The 19,170-nt window shown below is 34.7% G+C and overlaps 1 protein-coding gene across 9 annotated transcripts; it reads right to left on the reverse strand.

Moving 5' to 3' along the window:
- Nucleotides 1–4,035: 4,035 nt before the first annotated feature.
- LOC105320364 (protein numb) lies at nt 4,036–18,161 on the reverse strand. Of its 9 annotated transcripts, none has more exons than XM_011418282.4 (10): nt 17,870–18,161; nt 13,762–13,896; nt 12,456–12,530; nt 11,936–12,013; nt 10,658–10,798; nt 9,374–9,403; nt 7,538–7,733; nt 6,983–7,201; nt 6,609–6,815; nt 4,036–6,154 (listed from the first exon to the last, which is right to left on the reverse strand). In XM_011418282.4, the coding sequence occupies exons 2-10, from the start codon at nt 13,888–13,890 to the stop codon at nt 5,604–5,606; spliced, it is 1,626 nt and encodes a 541-aa protein (XP_011416584.2). In that variant the 5' UTR covers nt 13,891–13,896; nt 17,870–18,161; the 3' UTR covers nt 4,036–5,603. The 9 variants fall into 9 exon arrangements, with proteins under 9 accessions (XP_011416584.2, XP_011416583.2, XP_019919672.2 ...); XM_011418281.4 differs by having other exon boundaries at nt 10,652–10,798; XM_020064113.3 differs by lacking the exon at nt 17,870–18,161 and adding an exon at nt 17,709–17,729 and having other exon boundaries at nt 10,652–10,798.
- Nucleotides 18,162–19,170: the final 1,009 nt, after the last annotated feature.

Consider the following 19,170-nt stretch of genomic DNA (forward strand, 5'->3'; position numbering starts at 1 on the left):
AAAAATAAACAAACTAATCTGGCCTTACCCAAAACTTCTTATGCAGAACAACTTATATACATTGAATATTTATTATTGTATAAAAATAATCATCACAATAATTGGTTAACAGTGGATGCATTAATTAAAATAATCAAGAATCAATAAATCAAGGGCAATAGCTCAATACAGTAATACAAAAAGATTCTAATGAAAAAATAGCTGCCTGCTTCAATTTTATAGTCATATCACATGTTGAGTATTGCAGTTCTCAAAAAGATCCTTTACAATTGTTTATATATGGGATATTTAGCTACATCAAACTCTGAACCTTCTTGTGAGGCCGAAGAATTGTCCTGGAGCCAAATTTTAACAATTATAAAGAATCATCTTGCTGATTAGTTTCTGAGAAGAAGATTTTTAAAGATTTACTTTATATATTCCTATGTAAAACTTTAACACCCCCCCCCCCCCATGTGGCCTCACCCTACCCCCAGGGATCATGATTTTCACAACTTTGAATCTACACTACCTGAGGATACTTCCACACAAGTTTCAGCTTTCCTGGCTGATTAGTTTCTGAGAAGAAGATTTTTAAAGATTTACTCTATATATTCCTATGTAAAACTTCGACCCCCCATTGTGCCCCACCCTACCCCCAGGGATCATGATTTTCACAACTTTGAATCCACACTACCTGAGTATGCTTCCACAACAGTTTCACCTTTCCTGGCTGATTAGTTTCTGAGAAGAAGATTTTTAAAGATTTACTTTATATATTCCTATGTAAAACTTTAACACCCCCCCCCCCCCATGTGGCCTCACCCTACCCCCAGGGATCATGATTTTCACAACTTTGAATCTACACTACCTGAGGATGCTTCCACACAAGTTTCAGCTTTCCTGGCTGTTTAGTTTCTGAGCAGATGATTTTTAAAGATTTACTCTATATATTCCTATGTAAAACTTCGACCCCCCCCCCCCCATTGTGCCCCACCCTACCCCCGGGGGTCATGAATTTCACAACTTTGAATCTACACTACCTGAGGATGCTTCCACACAAGTTTCAGCTTTCCTGGCTGTTTAGTTTCTGAGAAGAAGATTTTTAAAGATTTACTCTATATATTCCTATGTAAAACTTCGACCCCCCCATTGTGCCCCACCCTACCCCCAGGGATCATGATTTTCACAACTTTGAATCTACACAACCTGAGGATGCTTCCACAACAGTTTCACCTTTCCTGGCTGATTAGTTTCTGATAAGAAGATTTTCAAAGATTTACTCTATATATTTCTATGTAAAATTTTAACACCCCCCCCCCCCAATGTGGCCTCACCCTACCCCCAGGGATCATGATTTTCACAACTTTGAATCCACACTACCTGAGTATGCTTCCACAACAGTTTCACCTTTCCTGGCTGATTAGTTTCTGAGAAGAAGATTTTTAAAGATTTACTTTATATATTCCTATGTAAAACTTTAACACCCCCCCCCCCCCATGTGGCCTCACCCTACCCCCAGGGATCATGATTTTCACAACTTTGAATCTACACTACCTGAGGATGCTTCCACACAAGTTTCAGCTTTCCTGGCTGTTTAGTTTCTGAGCAGATGATTTTTAAAGATTTACTCTATATATTCCTATGTAAAACTTCGACCCCCCCCCCCCATTGTGCCCCACCCTACCCCCGGGGGTCATGAATTTCACAACTTTGAATCTACACTACCTGAGGATGCTTCCACACAAGTTTCAGCTTTCCTGGCTGTTTAGTTTCTGAGAAGAAGATTTTTAAAGATTTACTCTATATATTCCTATGTAAAACTTCGACCCCCCCCCCCCATTGTGCCCCACCCTACCCCCAGGGATCATGATTTTCACAACTTTGAATCTACACAACCTGAGGATGCTTCCACAACAGTTTCACCTTTCCTGGCTGATTAGTTTCTGATAAGAAGATTTTCAAAGATTTACTCTATATATTTCTATGTAAAATTTTAACACCCCCCCCCCCAATGTGGCCTCACCCTACCCCCAGGGATCATGATTTTCACAACTTTGAATCTACACTACCTGAGGATGCTTCCACACAAGTTTCAGCTTTCCTGGCTGTTTAGTTTCTGAGCAGATGATTTTTAAAGATTTACTCTATATATTCCTATGTAAAACTTCGACCCCCCCCCCCCCCATTGTGGCCCCACCCTACCCCGAGTCATGAATTTCACAACTTTGAATCTACACTACATGAGGATGCTTCCACACAAGTTTCAGCTTTCCTGGCTGTTTAGTTTCTGAGCAGATGATTTTTAAAGATTTACTCTATATATTCCTATGTAAAACTTCGACCCCCCCATTGTGGCCCCACCCTACCCCGGGGTCATGAATTTCACAACTTTGAATCTACACTACCTGAGGATGCTTCCACACAAGTTTCAGCTTTCCTGGCTGTTTAGTTTCTGAGAAGAAGATTTTTAAAGATTTACTCAATATATTCCTATGTAAAACTTCGACCCCCCATTGTGGCCCCACCCTACCCCCGGGGGTCATGAATTTCACAACTTTGAATCTACACTTCCTGAGGATGCTTCCACACAAGTTTCAGCTTTCCTGGCTGTTTAGTTTCTGAGCAGATGATTTTTAAAGATTTACTCTATATATTCCTATGTAAAACTTCGACCCCCCATTGTGGCCCCACCCTACCCCGGGGGTCATGAATTTCACAACTTTGAATTTATACTACCGGAGGATGCTTCCACACAAGTTTCAGCTTTCCTGGCTGTTTAGTTTCAGAGAAGAAGATTTTTAAAGATTTACTCTATATATTCCTATGTAAAACTTCGACCCCCCATTGTGGCCCCACCCTACCCCCGGGGGTCATGAATTTCACAACTTTGAATCTACACTACCTGAGGATGCTTCCACACAAGTTTCAGCTTTCCTGGCTGTTTAGTTTCTGAGAAGAAGATTTTTAAAGATTTACTCTATATATTCCTATGTAAAACTTCGACCCCCCATTGTGGCCCCACCCTACCCCCGGGGGTCATGAATTTCACAACTTTGTATCTACACTACCTGAGGATGCTTCCACACAAGTTTCAGCTTTCCTGGCTTTTTGGTTCTTGAGAAGAAGATTTTTGAAAATTTCTCGAAATTTTTCATTAATTTCTAATTATCTCCCCTTGAAAACGGGTGTGGCCCTTAATTTTCACAACTTTGAATCCCCTTTGCCTAAGGATGATTTGTGCCAAGTTTGGTTGAAATTGGCCTAGTAGTTCTTGATAAGATGTTGAAAATGTGAAAAGTTTACGGACGGACGGACAGACGGACAGACAGACGACAGACAAAATGTGATCAGAATAGCTCACTTGAGCTTTCAGCTCAGGTGAGCTAAAAACGTTGGGTTGGGTTTTGGTGCGTTTGCATGGTACATGGGGTGATAGTTTAAGTGGATGGGGTTCTTGTGGTAAATGTTTTGGTATTCTGAATATCTTTTCATCATGTCTTTGTAACGCAAATTACTTCTGTAATGTTTGCAGAAATATACTAGTAAAATCTTCATTGATTAAAGTATTATTTAGAGAACAATTTTTTATTTGAACGATATACAGCACAGGGCTCAGCGCGTGAGAAATCGTTCTAATTCAAATAATTTTGACATTACTGTTTAGCGACCATTCCGTTGACTGGACGAAAACAAATCACCAGCAAAAAACAAAAAACCAGGACAGAAGATGGGGGTAATAAAAAATCTGCGCAAAAGAGACTAGGGATGTCAAAGCTAAAGACACTGAAGTCTCACTTCTTGAACCGTTCTTGCTTTGGAATTTTCTATATTTTTTATAATCTATATTCGTTTTGGTAAGAGGTGGGTGGGGCATGTACAGAAGATACTTAGTAATACATGTGTATGAAATCTGCAAAGCATGCAAGTAAACACTGATACTAAAACAGATTTCTGATTTATTTATTTTTTAAATGTACTGTAAACCCTTCTGTATTGTAGCGGATGTTCCAGATATTCAAGCTGTCTCTTTCCCTGAACAAATAAACAAACTACTTATACATGTATTATCTATAATGAGATTTTATTAATGCAAATTTATGTTTAAAATATAAACATAACATGAAAATTGCAATAACCATGCAGCCTGGTAAAATATTCAATAATTATTATTTTTCATAGTTCCGAGCCCTTGATTCCAATTTTTTCAGACCCTAATGCCACATAAAGCAGGCATTTTAAAAAGCACCTACACAACATCTGCCATGTTAAAGTTAAAAAAAAAAAATTATTAAAACTAACTGCCAAGCACTTTCATCTTAAAATATATCATTAGGGTTTACTCTGTTTCACTGAAAAGTACACCATTAGATATAATAATAGCCATGCATTTTGCTTCAAACTTAATTTGTTGCCCCGTTATTTTTTTTTTGTTGGTCAAATTAAATGCTATATCCAATATTCTTCATACAGAAAACCAGTTTTGTTTTCTCCAGAATATGTTAAAAATATTCTGTAAAATAATAGTCCTTAGAATTATATTTTTTCCTTAAAACTGGTACTATAAAACTATACATGTTTATAATAGATGTACATAAACTTTGCCCTTTGTACAAGGCAATAAGTATACCAATATTTACTGAGATATGACAGTGTGGCAAAAAGGGCTTGTTTTCTAAAATTACAATCAGATTGATGTGTTTTATAAAAACACAATGCAATGTCAAAATCACAGCCTAGAATTCACAACTTTTTTTAATCCTCCTTAGATATGTTTAACACTACTCTTAAATATTAATATACGTAAGTAGTGTGTCCCTGATCAAATTCTTAAGATTCAGGAAATTCAGAACTGGTGTATGTTTTTGGATTGGCCATCCTCCGATTCCAAATCTGTTAAATATTACTGTTACATATAAGAATAAAAAGTACAAAAAATGTTAGTCTACTTCATTAATATCTGTTTTTAATTCTATGTCTAATATTTCTTTTAAAAAAATGAATTTATCCTCAATAGTAGCAATCTGCATCAAAATATATACATGAAATCTTTAGAAGTATTGAAACATGAATACCTCTGGGTATAAAATTTGATCAGGTCCACGTTTACATTTCTCGTACAATATATTACAGTATATGCATTTACATACAGTATAATGATTATACAGTCAAATAAAACAAAAAAAGATAACTGGGTGTAAAAATAGATGTCCAACATATATATGTGAAATCTACATAAAAAATGATATGACTGCAACATGAAAGGCTACTGAATAATAAAACATATAAACAGTTTTAAAGTTGGAAGGAGGAATAAATTGTTTTGAAACATAAAATAATTTTTGACATAAAACAGTTGTAAACTTAAAACAAAAAAATTTCCATTTAAACAACAATCTGCAGTTTTACAGAAGTGTAAAAGCATTACAAGTTGAAAATGTATGGTGCAAGTGCTACACCTAATAATGTAACTGGTGTAATGTCCTATTCCCCAACATATGACACAAGCTTTTCTCTGTCGTGGGCCTGCACTGACTTCTTCATTGGTTTATGTACTGTCCCCATTTCTGTAAGTATCGTTATATACCTGAATATTGAATGATGACCATTATCCGCCCACACCTCTATAATTTGACCTCGAACGTTTTCTGAGCACCCCGGGCACTGTTAAATGGGTTATTGTTCGATGCTGTCGGCTTGTTGGCCGACTTTGCAGCCCAAGCCACATCAAAGGGGTCAACATTGGGTCCTGTGGGCTTTGTTGAGACCCCAGATGCCGATTCTCCCCAAGCACTGCCATTCACCTGAAAGCTTCTCTGTTGAGCCATATCCATAAGAGTCGGCCGAGCTTGTTGACGCGAATGACTTTGCCACTGATTCGTTGACAGTTCACCAGTGTCTATGGAATGACTCCGTACGTGCTGCAAGTGGGGCGGTTGTGAACGTAAGGGAGGTTGAGGTTGTTGTGGAAACTGTCCAAATGCACCACCATTGCTGACTGACGCACCACCATTGCTGACTGATGCTCCACTAATGGGTGGAGCATTGGCGAAAGGGTTTGTGGCCTTTGGTGATGGCCAGTTAGTGGCTGATGTGGCAGTATGGGCAGGGCTAGCACTGGAAGAGGCCCATGGATTGGTCTGCTGAACAGGGGCTGCTGGGTGTGAAGGAATATCTGCAATATAAAAATAAGTAGATATTAAAAATATTGAATCTAGTAATATGTGTGTTAAATTTCCACTTCCTAATGAGTTTATTTTCTTCAACTTTAGACAAAATTCCTTTTAGATATTGGGATAAATAATTTTCTGTTAAGTGATGTTTAAACCATCGTTCTACACTTTAACAATGTATGTCATGAATTAGGCTGATATTTAACTGAGATGTGTAAACATGGTAAATGAGATTTGAATTTTAGGACTTTCTGTTATTTTTGAGTTGACACAGTGAATAATTAATCGCACAATTCCATTTTTGACAATTTAATCAATTGTCAGCAAATACAATCAAATATTAAAATACTAACATTATTTTAAAATATTATTTTTAAAAAATTATTTTGTGGGGAAATTGGTTTCATGAAGGAAAAAATAATATCTTCCCTCATTTGTCATTTTAATCCTGCTTACTTGTTTCATTGGTGTGCCTAGGGCTTGGTGCTTGGAATGCCGGTGAGGTGAGATTGTGAGGTGGTGTGGACTCCACTCTCTGGGTGGTGCCAAATGCATCATCAGAGCTGAGCTGTGATAATCCCATGGTCAACTGCTGGCACATGTGAGATATTGAATCTTCTTGTTCTTTTGATGGGGACATCTCTTGAATAGGAGCACTAACATCTAAAGAGAAGAAAAGTTTAGTAATCCACTACCACAACTAACATCTTAAGAAGAAAAAAATTTTCCAATCCACTACCAGAACTCTACTATCTAAACTTGCACAACTCAATAAAATTTGCATAGGTAACATTTACATTTCCTATGTAATTAATGTAAACTGTGGTTACCTGTTTGCTTTGGTGGTGAGCTCTCTGTTATTGCCCCTTGTCTCTGTAAGGTAGATGGAAGGTCACTGAGTCGCAGAGAAACAGATCGCTTGAATGGAGATGAATCTTTCTGTAAATTCTCAAAGCCTCGAAATGATCCTTGTCTGACCAGCATGGAGGGGGTAGCTTTTGGTCGCTCCACTGCAAAGGGGTTATCCACTTTCCTGACAGGAACAGGTTCTGAAAGTACATGTATATAAAGCTAACTTTGCAATTTGAGCAACATATATACTGGTATGTATTACCACATATCTATCAATTGCACACATGGCATATCAGAATCTTAGTAAATTCTACCATTACTGTTTTGTATTCACAATAACATTAATTTTACTTACCTACTTAAAGAATCATTCATTAATCAAAATGTCATGACACATCCACATTTACAATTTATCATATGCGAGACCCTTGCACCTACATCCGTGCCGACACGAGATATCAATACAAGTTACTGAACTTGTGTATTAATTATCATACAATAAATAAAGTTTGAATCTGAATGTGACTTCTTACCAGCCAGTATGGCACTCTGTGGGTCAGTGATTCTCTCTGTGAGGGTGGTCTGTCTGAAGGATCCCATCCTGGTGAAGCTGGTCTTGTCCTGAGAGAATGTGACCTCCACGCCGGTACTGGAGTCCTTGTCCCGCTTCTGTTTGCGCTCTAGGCAGATGGCGAAAGCGCAGCCTACAGCATGGCTCAGACGTTCCCCCTGTAATCACCAACTTCAACGTCAAGACCACCATAAACGCAGCCGCGCTTGATCGGCTCACAAATGTCTGAGACTAATGACAGCAGAAAATAAACCCAATGATTCGTTCATTTTTCATCCATCTTGCTCGTTAGTGAATCCATTATATAAAATTTATAAATTACATCATTGCATTCTGAAGCTGAATCCATTTACAGTGAACAGTGTACTATATTAACATGAGTAACAAAATCCAAATACGATGTCTTATAGTACAAGTTTTATGTCATGGTCACAGCAAAATGCTTCATTTATATTTCAAAAACTCTACAATTTTTCCCATGGGAAATCATAGCCATGAAGAAAGAGAGGAAATAAGAAGTGATTATCACAGGGAAACATTTCTATCATAGCCCTATCTATTATATTAAAATAAAATGGAATGAGAAATAATCCAGCAAAATTTCATTTATGATACCATACTGGATTCTTTTTTCTTTCATTATCAAGCACATGTGATAATCTAATTTTTCTGAATAAAGGAAATACACTTTCAGCATTGGAAGATAATGGCATTTAACTTATAACTTAAGGCAGTGACAAATATATCATATAAATTAATTTATACTGAAATAGAAGAAAGAAAATAACCGTAGACACAAGTACATGGTGCTATGAGTTTTACTCTACACTGCTTGCACACCTTCACCACTGAAACATGTGTTAATTGCAAGCTGCTTCCATCTGATTCACCAACGTAAAAGAGAAAAAGTTCTGTTATTCTGGAAAAACGGTATTGATTTTAGTTGTACAGAGTATTCATTATATGCATGCAAACATGCTGTTTGGAAGGCTAACAATGCTTGTTTTCAGTGTTTAATAAAGGATTTATGCTTCTACCTGCTAAATATTTTTAAACAAAACTTCAATTTACGCTAGTGATTTACTAAGCATATTTAATCATGTATAGAGGTGCATTTATTTATAGAGGTGAAAATTGCTATAAAATATATTAATTACTTTGATGGCTCAAACATATGTTGTAAATTTCAATATATATTCTGAGATTACAGGTATATCATAGTAAAAATATGTGTTATACATGACCTCCTAATATAAGTACATGTACTACATACACAGGTGTATGTATATGGGCCCATTCCTGTCTACACAGAAACATAGTTATAGTTATACATGGTGAACCAGAAAAAAAAATGTGGCATGTTAATGATGGCAAATCCCTTTCCAGGTGCCGAAACAACCAAACTACAAAGCTTTTTGTATTCAGTCAATAACACCAGCTTACAGACCAACTCTAAATTCATTGAGTTAATTTCACTCAGTTGATCCCAAAGGAATATCCCCCTTTCCTCTATTGATCAAGCCATCTCATGAATCATTCTGCATCAAATATATGCAGGTCATCTTTATTCTCTTCTCTTTTTAGATTGGTTTCGCAAACCTAGTAGAAATCTGCCATCATAGTTGGTATAACAGCACACACTATAACAAAGCCTACATAGATCGGTAGGTATTCTTGAGTATATGCTGCTATGAAAGTAATACAGTCTGGTTTATAAAACTAGCTTCATGCAAACAGTGTGAATAATACTAGAACGCAAAAAAACAAGGCTACACTAGAGCCGAGCTGGACTACTCACGGAGCGGCGGTTCCGGCCCTTGAAATACCACTTTGTGAGAAAAACAAACAAGTTGGCGAACTTATAAAAACAGTCATTCAGCATTCACATAGACTTCATTCAATATTAAGAAACAAAAAGAGCAATTACATTTACTTTAAAACTGACATGAACTTGCATGCTTAAATGAAGTTTATATGTGTTTTGGTTTTAGTGACAAATAAAGATTACTCACATCTATGTCAAGTCAAACAAATGAACCAATCAAAAGCATATTTTATTTCAGACAGAAACTGTTGAAGCTAATTTCTGTTACACATTAAAAGATTCACTCCATGCTTTTTTAATGCATCAATTTACATAGAATGACTACTGATAATGTGATTAAAGGGAAAAAAAATATACGTTAAACACAGAAAAAGCAAAAGAGAGAAAAAAATCCCGACACTAGGTGCAAAGATGAAAGCCACGCAGACACTACGAGAAACTGCCGAGGTGGGTGGATAAAACGTCTGCTCTCAAACTGACCAGCCTTAGTAACAGCATACAATAGGGGATAGCTATTCAGGGATACTCAGATAAGGCATTGATTCAATTTTCTGGGTCGAAAGTTTATCTTACTAATAAACAAGTTATAAATTGCTTAATAATCATCATGACTTCTGCAAGGGTGGTAAACTACTTAAACGTGTATTAATAGATTTTTAATTGATTTCTGTAGAGCAGAAACTAGATAATACAAAAATTGTCCATTGAAATTTCAATGTAAGAAAACACGGAATCCGATGTATTATTATTTTTTTTTACATGTAAACAATCGAAAACTTTTGCAGTATTCAATTCCATTCCTTTTAATCTCAACAAGTTTGCACAAGATAATGAGCACCAAAATGTTCTTTTCAAAATTTATCATTACCCACTGATCAAATTCAAAGTAACCTGAGACAAGTTGAAAAACATCCAAATGGTTAAAGCAGGTGTACTTATATTTATTTTTCACATCTGCATTTATATATCAATATATATTTATTACCAACACGTATTCTACACATTTATCATGCCAAACTTGTACAATTAGTTCAAAAACAAAATCATGCCAAAAATAACGGAAAACAAAATTTCAAAAAAAAAATATAATTAACAAATATAACAGTTACCCAACCTATTGTCATTTACTAGTATACCATCATTTGGAGATGTTATATAGAGGACTGGTTGTTTTGACAGCAACCGGCTCATCAAACACATCTCGGCAGCTGTGCGTCGGGACAAAGAAAAATCGTAATAAATTATACTGACACTTACGGACTCTTTGACGGCCAGGAAGCCGTGACACATCCATCGTCTGGTGGTTCCGTCCCGGCAGATGTAGGCAAATCCCTTCTCGTGGTTCCTGTCTGGTGCACAGAAGGACACTTTCTCTATAGTTTGGTCAACAATCATACTCTACAAAAAATAAGAGCAACACTGGACATCAGATCTTTTCATTCCTCCTGTTTTTCAAGAAAATCAATTATTAGCTGTAGTTACAAATGGCTGCATTTTCTATCTTTTGAAGTTATTTCTTTCCTTAATATTCTCATTTGCTGAGTAACTTTGTTATGTGCCAGATCAAAGTCATGTCAAGGTTATTTGCATGACAACAGTCAAGGGCACACTTTCACTCAATCATTATATTGATTTAAAAAAAAGTAATTCTGTAAATTGGATCAGTACTTTTAGTTTGTGATGTTTCTTTGAATTTGCCACCAGTTTGCATTAGCCAGCTGATTTTATGATTATTTCCTGATACAAAGCAATAACAGCAGAATTTCATTACATGCCTTGCCATACAATGTATGTGCCACTGTATTGATTCCTGTTTTCATCTTATTTCAATATCAAAGCATTTGGGGAATAAAAAAACATATATATATAAGTACATGACAGCACACAACACCGCTGCAGTTTTTACAACTAGATATCACATTTTGGTAAGATGTTCCAGTGTGAGGATGAATGATTTAGAACTCGAAGAGCAAGAGAGTTAATGTAAACATTTTGGTGATTGATTCTAAATCTAATCACATCACACGGACTTCTACAAATTCCAGCCCCGTATCTGTCTATTGATTTAATGCCATGGCTGTTGAGGAGATCTCTATTTATACACTCAAGACATTTCAAAAAGAACCCAGGCAGATTCACCAAAATTCAAACAAACTGCTTGTCTTGTACGAAATATCACCATAAAATTTGTCTCATAATACCACTACAATCTTAAATCAATAGTAGAATGGATCCAGACAACTTGGTTTGCGACAACTAATGTTCGCGACCAAGCCTTCTCCAGACCCATCTTGTTATACCAACCATGTGACATGGAATGGTTTGCGACAGGAAATATTCACGATGACAATACTCTCGCGAAGCTCGCAAAATTTTCTCGCACGCGAATAAAAGTTGGTTTACAGTACATGCAAAAAGAGATTAATTTTATTATGTTTATATTGTGATTCCTTATATTATATTATAGATAACCATGACAACACTGTACAGTTATATCACAGCTATATCAGATTACACAGTCAGTATATTACCTACCTTACTGATCTCATCTACGACTCGTAACGCGTCCCCAGAGACATACAGCACCGCCCTCTGGTATTTACCTTTACATTGCTACAAATAGAAAAAAAAAGTTATTTTCATCTAGATCCTCCTTGTTCAAAACTTTCCCCAATGTTTTCAATTTAATTATATTTCTGAAATCTAACAAGAGAGTTTTAACGTTTTTATCAATAATACGTGTATACAAGAAGAGTTGTAATATGGTCACATCACCCATTGAATGTGTTATAATCATGATAATGGGAACCAATTTTTAAAACGAATATAAGTACCGGTAATCTTTAATTGGTAATTATTATTATAAATAAATTACCGGTCATTTATGATTTGGCTGGGGTCTTAGGTGTTAAGATTATTTAAACTCTGTATATCCATGATGAATGTTTCAACAATTTCCAAAGAAAAAAGGATTTCAATCAGAATCAATTCCTTGAATTTTCAATTTAATTGTTAATGCTGTTTGAAGTTTATCAAGTTAGATTTCACTACTCACTGATTTCAGCGTTTTGACGGCCTCCTCACACACTTGCATGCCTCTGGACTCAAACACTTCAACACAACCAAGGTACTGAAAAATATGGTGGGTGAACATCATAGCTCTGTTTAAAGACCTTTGTTACAGGAAATTCATAGTATATATACATGAACATCTAGAAGCTAACAGAGGATTATAAGTGCAAAATTTTACAAAAACACATTTACAAAAAAAAAAATTTGCAGTAATTTGTTAACACCCTTGAATCCACTCCTTAACAATCAAATCTGACCTTAATCAAGTATGAATATCATTTTACTTTCTTTAAACTTCAATTCAATGTTCAGAACCTAAATATAGTTCACTTTTCTTAATCTAAATTGCAGCTAGATCTTGTGATATATGATATTGAATCAACACACGCATCCCTTTTACTTTGATTACCAGTCACTTAAGATATCTAACAAATTTATTGCAGAGGGAGTCAGATGAGATTGCAAGAGGGGGAAAAAAACAACCATTTCCTGTTTTCATTTGGATTTTCTTTCAAAGCAACCTGTTTTCTGAATGACTATGATAACAATACAATGATCAGTATTTTAGGCAAATAATTGCCTCCAAAGAGACTTCCTTACATGTAGGACAAGAATATTGATCAAAATTTGTATAATCGAGATTCAGAAATGGAATTTGGGTTATCAAGTTAAAATTTTCAAAACTGTGGGTGTTAATGTGGGATTTGTTTCACCAAAAAAAATATCAATGGTGCATCTGCTTTAAACATATTTTGCACAAAATATGGCTGGAAAAATGTAAAGTGTGTTGATGAATAAATTACAGATACAATGTATCACGGACAAAGTAAGTCAGAGAATCGTGTTAATTGGTACACAAACATGTACTTATTATAGATCCAAAATTGCTGATGATTGGCAAAGGAATGAACAGTTTCCTGACTACATGTATTTAATAAGTGAGCTTATCTTCTGTAGGTATCAGTTTCTCTTCTATATTCAACGAAAGCAGTATCTGAATGCATTACAGAGATAGCAGGTTGATTACCCTTAATACACTAGGATAGACCAGTATATATAAGTATCAGTTGGATATGTATGCTTTAGTATACACCACCTTTGGTGATAAACACTGCAAACTCACACGATGAATTTCTGAATTGATTGAAGTATGCTAGGCTTATGGCACATTAAGTACACTGAGGATAAAACCATACATGCAAAGTGCACTCAATAAAGTACAGGCTCATGCGCAAATTGTTCTGTTTTACAGAGCAATAGTTTAGAGATGTATCTGTCATGTTTTTTACCCGGACTTGGAAGCTGCAGGTGCCATCCCGGACTTTCTTCTCATCCTCCTGCCATTGATGAGGCTTCGAACATTCCGGGACGTGGTTCTTCTTCTTGCGAAAACTTAGGCGCCTCTTGAGGCTTTCCATGCCAGCCTTCAAAGATAAAGGTGTACATCATCACTGAAGGATCTGAATGTGCACATGTAAAGTTTTGATCTGTATGAGTTTTATCTCAAGAAACATGGAATACATCTTTGAAAATCAAGTAAAAGATTGGGATAAACTGACAAAAAATTCTGTTTAGAATCTACTGGTACACATCATTTTATATTCATTAATCATTCCAACTGCAGATATAATCATTAAAGTGATCAGTTCATACAACAATCACTTAACATTCTGGTCAGGACTCAATATTAATGACAGCTTGATGGTCTGGAACCAGAAAAGTTAGGATTTGGGCAAGTGCTTTCTATCAAAAGCACTTGTCCATTGAGCTCATGACAGTGTATTCTAAGTCTTTTCTTTAAACATTGATCCAATGGGACAATGACCATTTTCAACAGAGCAGTAAATATAACAGCTAAAAGCCCATGTGACCAGCAGAAAAATGAATTATTTTTAGCCCTGCAGGTCTCTGAAAATGTGTTAAAGTGACAAAAATCTGGCCATTAACACTTTATGTATAAAATCTATTTCCTTCTTTATTTAAAGTCTGTGATCTATGAATTGGCTAGCCTATAACCAAAACTAGAACATTTTAATCTTCAAAAAATGACACCATTTTTAATTCATGGCTGCAATGTTTATAAACATTAAAAACCCAAAGTGCTATTGGATATCATTTCAGCTATTCACAACTGCAGACATTTAGGTCATTGTCCCAGACTCAATGCTATGTCTGAAGTTCAGCACAAAATAAACACAAAATCCAATAATGGCATTTAACAGTTCACAGGAAACATCAGTGTTAAAAATAATCTACATTGATTTCATACAATAAATAAAGTCCAAAACAAAAACTCCTGCCCATAGTCACACTCACACCTGGACAATAAATTACTCACATCATTATTCCATTGCCCTTCCTATAAACTGTCCAAATCCCTATAAAACTACATCCTATGTTTCCCCATGACTGTAATACACTAATGACCATTAGTCCAACACCAAACCGCGTCAGACTACCAATCAATAAACTTTATCGGTAGATTTTAAGGCCATAGAAAACATTGTACCATTGGAATTTGGGGGTCTTAAATCAGATTGGGCATGTCTGAACATTGTACCCATTGTCAATTCAATGTAAATACACAGGGATATTAATATATATGTGTAGTTGCATACTTTATCATTTCAATAACCCAGCTTTTGTTGTACTACTGATCACAAACATTGAATGGGAGTTTAAAATCAATTTTTTAATCAAAATAAAAAATTTTAAGTTTGATGTGATTGTTGTCTCCCATTTTGACATTATATAAATGTAAATGTGCGCTTCAGACTGACTTTGATTTTATAAAATTTCTAATTCATTCACATCCTCCAGTTTTAAAAATAGATGGGGATTGTTTATTGTAAAAGGAATTTCAAACAGACTGACTTTGATTTTATAAAATTTCTAATTCATTCACATCCTCCAGTTTTAAATATAGATGGGGATTGTTTATTGTAAAAGGAATGTCAAACAGTCAGTCACACTCACACACTTGCACACATTAATAAAGCATTGTATGATTTCTAGCCTCACTTTAATACAGGCTTGAGAGTTTCAGATTATATTAGCATAACATTTCCCATGAACTGGTATGATTCCTAACTTGAATACTTTTATATGCATGTTAGCCCATGCAGAGTCAACTGGTACACATTCTATTAAACAAGTGAACAGTAAAATCTTGAATGTGATACATGTCATGCACTGAAAAAGGATACATCTCAACATTGAAATGTCCTGTGATGGTGTACACCAGCAAAAGACACTACATATGACCTAGCGAGTATATAAACAATCTCTTGGCCTACTTACTGTCATTGTTCAATGTCAAGATAAACTTTTGTAAACTTCCCTGGGGTCAGATTATGGCAGGTAAAGAAGTTCCAACGAAATCAATCAACAGTTAATGAATAGCCCTGTACAACACTGCATTGTTCAAAACACACTGGAGAATCCGTGGACTTTCTCTGCGCAGTGACTAATCTATGCATTAGTGATTACTCAGATTCAGCGTGGGCCTTTGATGACGTATAATCAAAGTTTCTCTCTCACCTGTGCTTTCAACTAATAGCCTATTGATGTGACCACTTGCTAATACATCAGAGATATGTCTTAATGATTTTCATGCAATTCTAGTTCTAAAGTTATATAAACATAAAATGCATTTTTCATCTCCCTTATTCAGTAACTGCACTGCAATACTACAGTGCAGCTCTTATACAACATGTACAATGTACTTTATCATGGGCAAAAATAATTTCATGCCAGTTGTTAAACTAAAAAGGCCATTCCATGATTATTATGATCATGCTGCTTATATCTCTTTCTGCAATTTAATATTAAAACTGTGTATATATGTCCGGTTTTCAGAATTACAGATAAATTAACATGATTATAAAGACCATCTCATGGCTTATGTATCACTCATAGTCGGAAAACAAGGGCACATTTCACAAGTTTACATTTCCTTCCTGTCTTTGCAAATTATATATTGTATTTTACAAGCTATGGTAATACATGTATTTCAATTCATATATACAGATGTTTCATAGGCTATATCAAATAAATAAGAATTTCAATTTATTAATGAAATTAATCGTGAAAAAGAGGTATTATGTTATGTCACAAAAAAGAGCCCTCAAAGCCTGGAAAGAAGAATTTATAAACCAATAGCAATATTAAGGTGGTATGGAACACTTCCATGTTGTGACATATTGTTTATCGAAATAAACAATAAAATGAAGTGTAATTATATAAGCAGTTTCTTTCCCTATAATGTCACCTAAGAGTGTAGCGTAGAGGGTTTACAATGAATCTGTAAGTCATGAGTTCGAATCCTGCCCAGGGTTTTACAATTTTTACCCCTCCAAATATTTTTAAAAGCTGGGTTGTTTTTTTTTATTAAATATTGTAAAATTTGAAAATTCTAGACTGGTGAAAGTATTTTAATTATAATGCACTTTAATCCACATTAATATCGACAGATTCCCAAAACAACTTAATGCAATGTTATGATGAATTTGCAAACCGTAAACAGCTAGATGACCTTTAGAATATAATGTCCCAAAATGAAATGGTATTTAAAATTTACAAGAAAAAAACCAAAAATGGCAATTATGATTGTAATTTAGAAAAATACATGAAAAGTAGCACCTCTCAGTAGACCTCTCAATAGAGGTGTTGCAACCCTGCATTCTGAAAGATTGATTCTTCAACAGATCCAAACTTCTTTTAGATCATTCTCAAGAATTGTAGGTTAACAGAAAACTCAAATCCATCTTTTATAGCAAAAATTTATGCATAAAGTTTATATTACAAAAAAAATATATTAAAAAATAACAAAGAATTCCAAAATATATTGTAAAAAAATAGTAATGTGGCAATTTATCCCCAAAAGACAATTATTATTCCTTTGGATGAAAGAGAATAGAATGAACCCAACCTGCACAGGTTTACCTAAGAGTGTTGTAGAGGTTTTAAACTTAGTGGACAGACTCTGGGACTTTCTATTTCCTTAAGTTTTACATAAATTATATGTGTTACAGTCGTTAAACTCCAAATCACCGTGAGCTGGCCAGGTTAGTCCTCAGTATCATAACATGCCATAGGACAATTTGTCACGCCTCACTGACTTTTCACAATCTATTATGAAGTCATTTCCATAATCGCAATACTTTCAATAATAAATACATTGGAAAAGCTCATAAAAACCATATATCGATACACAAACCCAGTCAATGCTGTAAACCTTCATTTTAAACAGAAACCACCCACTGGAATTCCTCTATCAGTTTCGGCAGCCATTTTTTCACACGATTCATTCATCATGTTTACCTTGTTTCATTGAGACCATGTGCAAAGTGTGGCATTTTTGCCCCCAAATATCAAGTTATCAAGTATATATCTTACCTTAAAATCAAGACTATTGAACGATGTATGTGCTTTTCATCCAAGGTAATTTCAAAAACACATGATTTTATAGCGAATTATGTCATTTCTGTGCCCTTATTTCCATTGTAATCCAACAAACATTATGCACAGCGGACAGATGGCGTATTTGTTTTATCTTATGGTTGTAAAATATTCTTAAAATCGTTTTATAAACAATTGTTAAAAAACTTAATAAGCTGTGTAAATAGTATCGTTGATAACCACAGCGGAAGAACCACTTCAACTTCGACAGGTACGAAAATCTTCTGAGCATGCGCACCGGAAATTAATTAGAACGAAAAATACGGAGACACTTTAGGAGTATAAATCAATGCTTTAGAATCATTATTGGTCGACATGTGACATGGTTGGATTTCAACTCATCCCTTTGATTCGTGTCATTAAATTTGATAGAATATATTTTTTTCATCTTTAACACTGGCATAATAAAGAAAAATAAAATCATATTTCGTATAAAAGGTGGGTTTATATGAGGCGCCATTTCATCATTTTGTAGGCATGCATGTCAATTTTAAAATGCCTTTATGGTATTATGAGATTAAAATCTTTGTGCATTTCAATTCTGTTACCTGATATTAATTTTAAAATATTTTTGAAGTTTGCACTTGTAACGTCTACAATTGAATTTTTAAATAAAAAATGTCACCTTCATTTTCACACCTTTTAAGTTTGTATAATTCATTTTTTTTTTTAAATAAAATTGTATAATGATTATCAGAAAATGATAAGTTTTTTGGCAATAATTACCGCGTATTTTCTGATATCAAAAAATGTTTCTTTATCAGAAATCCTTAAAATCAATACCCCCTTGAGTAAGTCCATATTTTTCTACCCTCGCCAAGGTAAAGTCCATAATGTAGCGGGTCTGAAATTCTAATGGACCATTTCTGCCTAATTTATACTTAAATTATATTTGTTCAAGAGAATTATAAAATGAGATACTGTGCGGGTCTAGAATTGAAAATCAGCAACAAATATATCGTCTATTTTCTGATTTCAAAGAACGAATTTTTGATATTAAAATTGATGGTTTGAGATCAGAAGTTCAAACTGAATTTTGGATATCACAAAATATATTTTCTGATATCAGAAAATTAAGACATTTTACATAATCAATTATACTTCCCTGACTTTAAGAAAATCGCTCTACTGAGCCCAATTTCTTGTTTAAAATTTGTCTTTTTTATTTGAAGGTTATTATTATAATATTATATTTCTGCGTATTTTCTGATATAAAAAAAAATATATTCTTTATCTTA

The sequence above is a fragment of the Magallana gigas genome, chromosome 6 (genome assembly GCF_963853765.1).
Source record: "Magallana gigas chromosome 6, xbMagGiga1.1, whole genome shotgun sequence".
Taxonomy (NCBI): domain Eukaryota; kingdom Metazoa; phylum Mollusca; class Bivalvia; order Ostreida; family Ostreidae; genus Magallana; species Magallana gigas.

Bases quoted from the DNA above. Each gene is read 5' to 3' on its own strand.
- LOC105320364 (XM_020064113.3), bottom strand. The intron at 10,799-11,935 runs GTAGGTAATATA...TATTTTTTGTAG, and splicing joins TCGTAGATGAGATCAGTAAG to AGTATGATTGTTGACCAAAC. The intron at 7,202-7,537 runs GTAAGAAGTCAC...ATGTACTTTCAG, and splicing joins ACAGAGTGCCATACTGGCTG to AACCTGTTCCTGTCAGGAAA.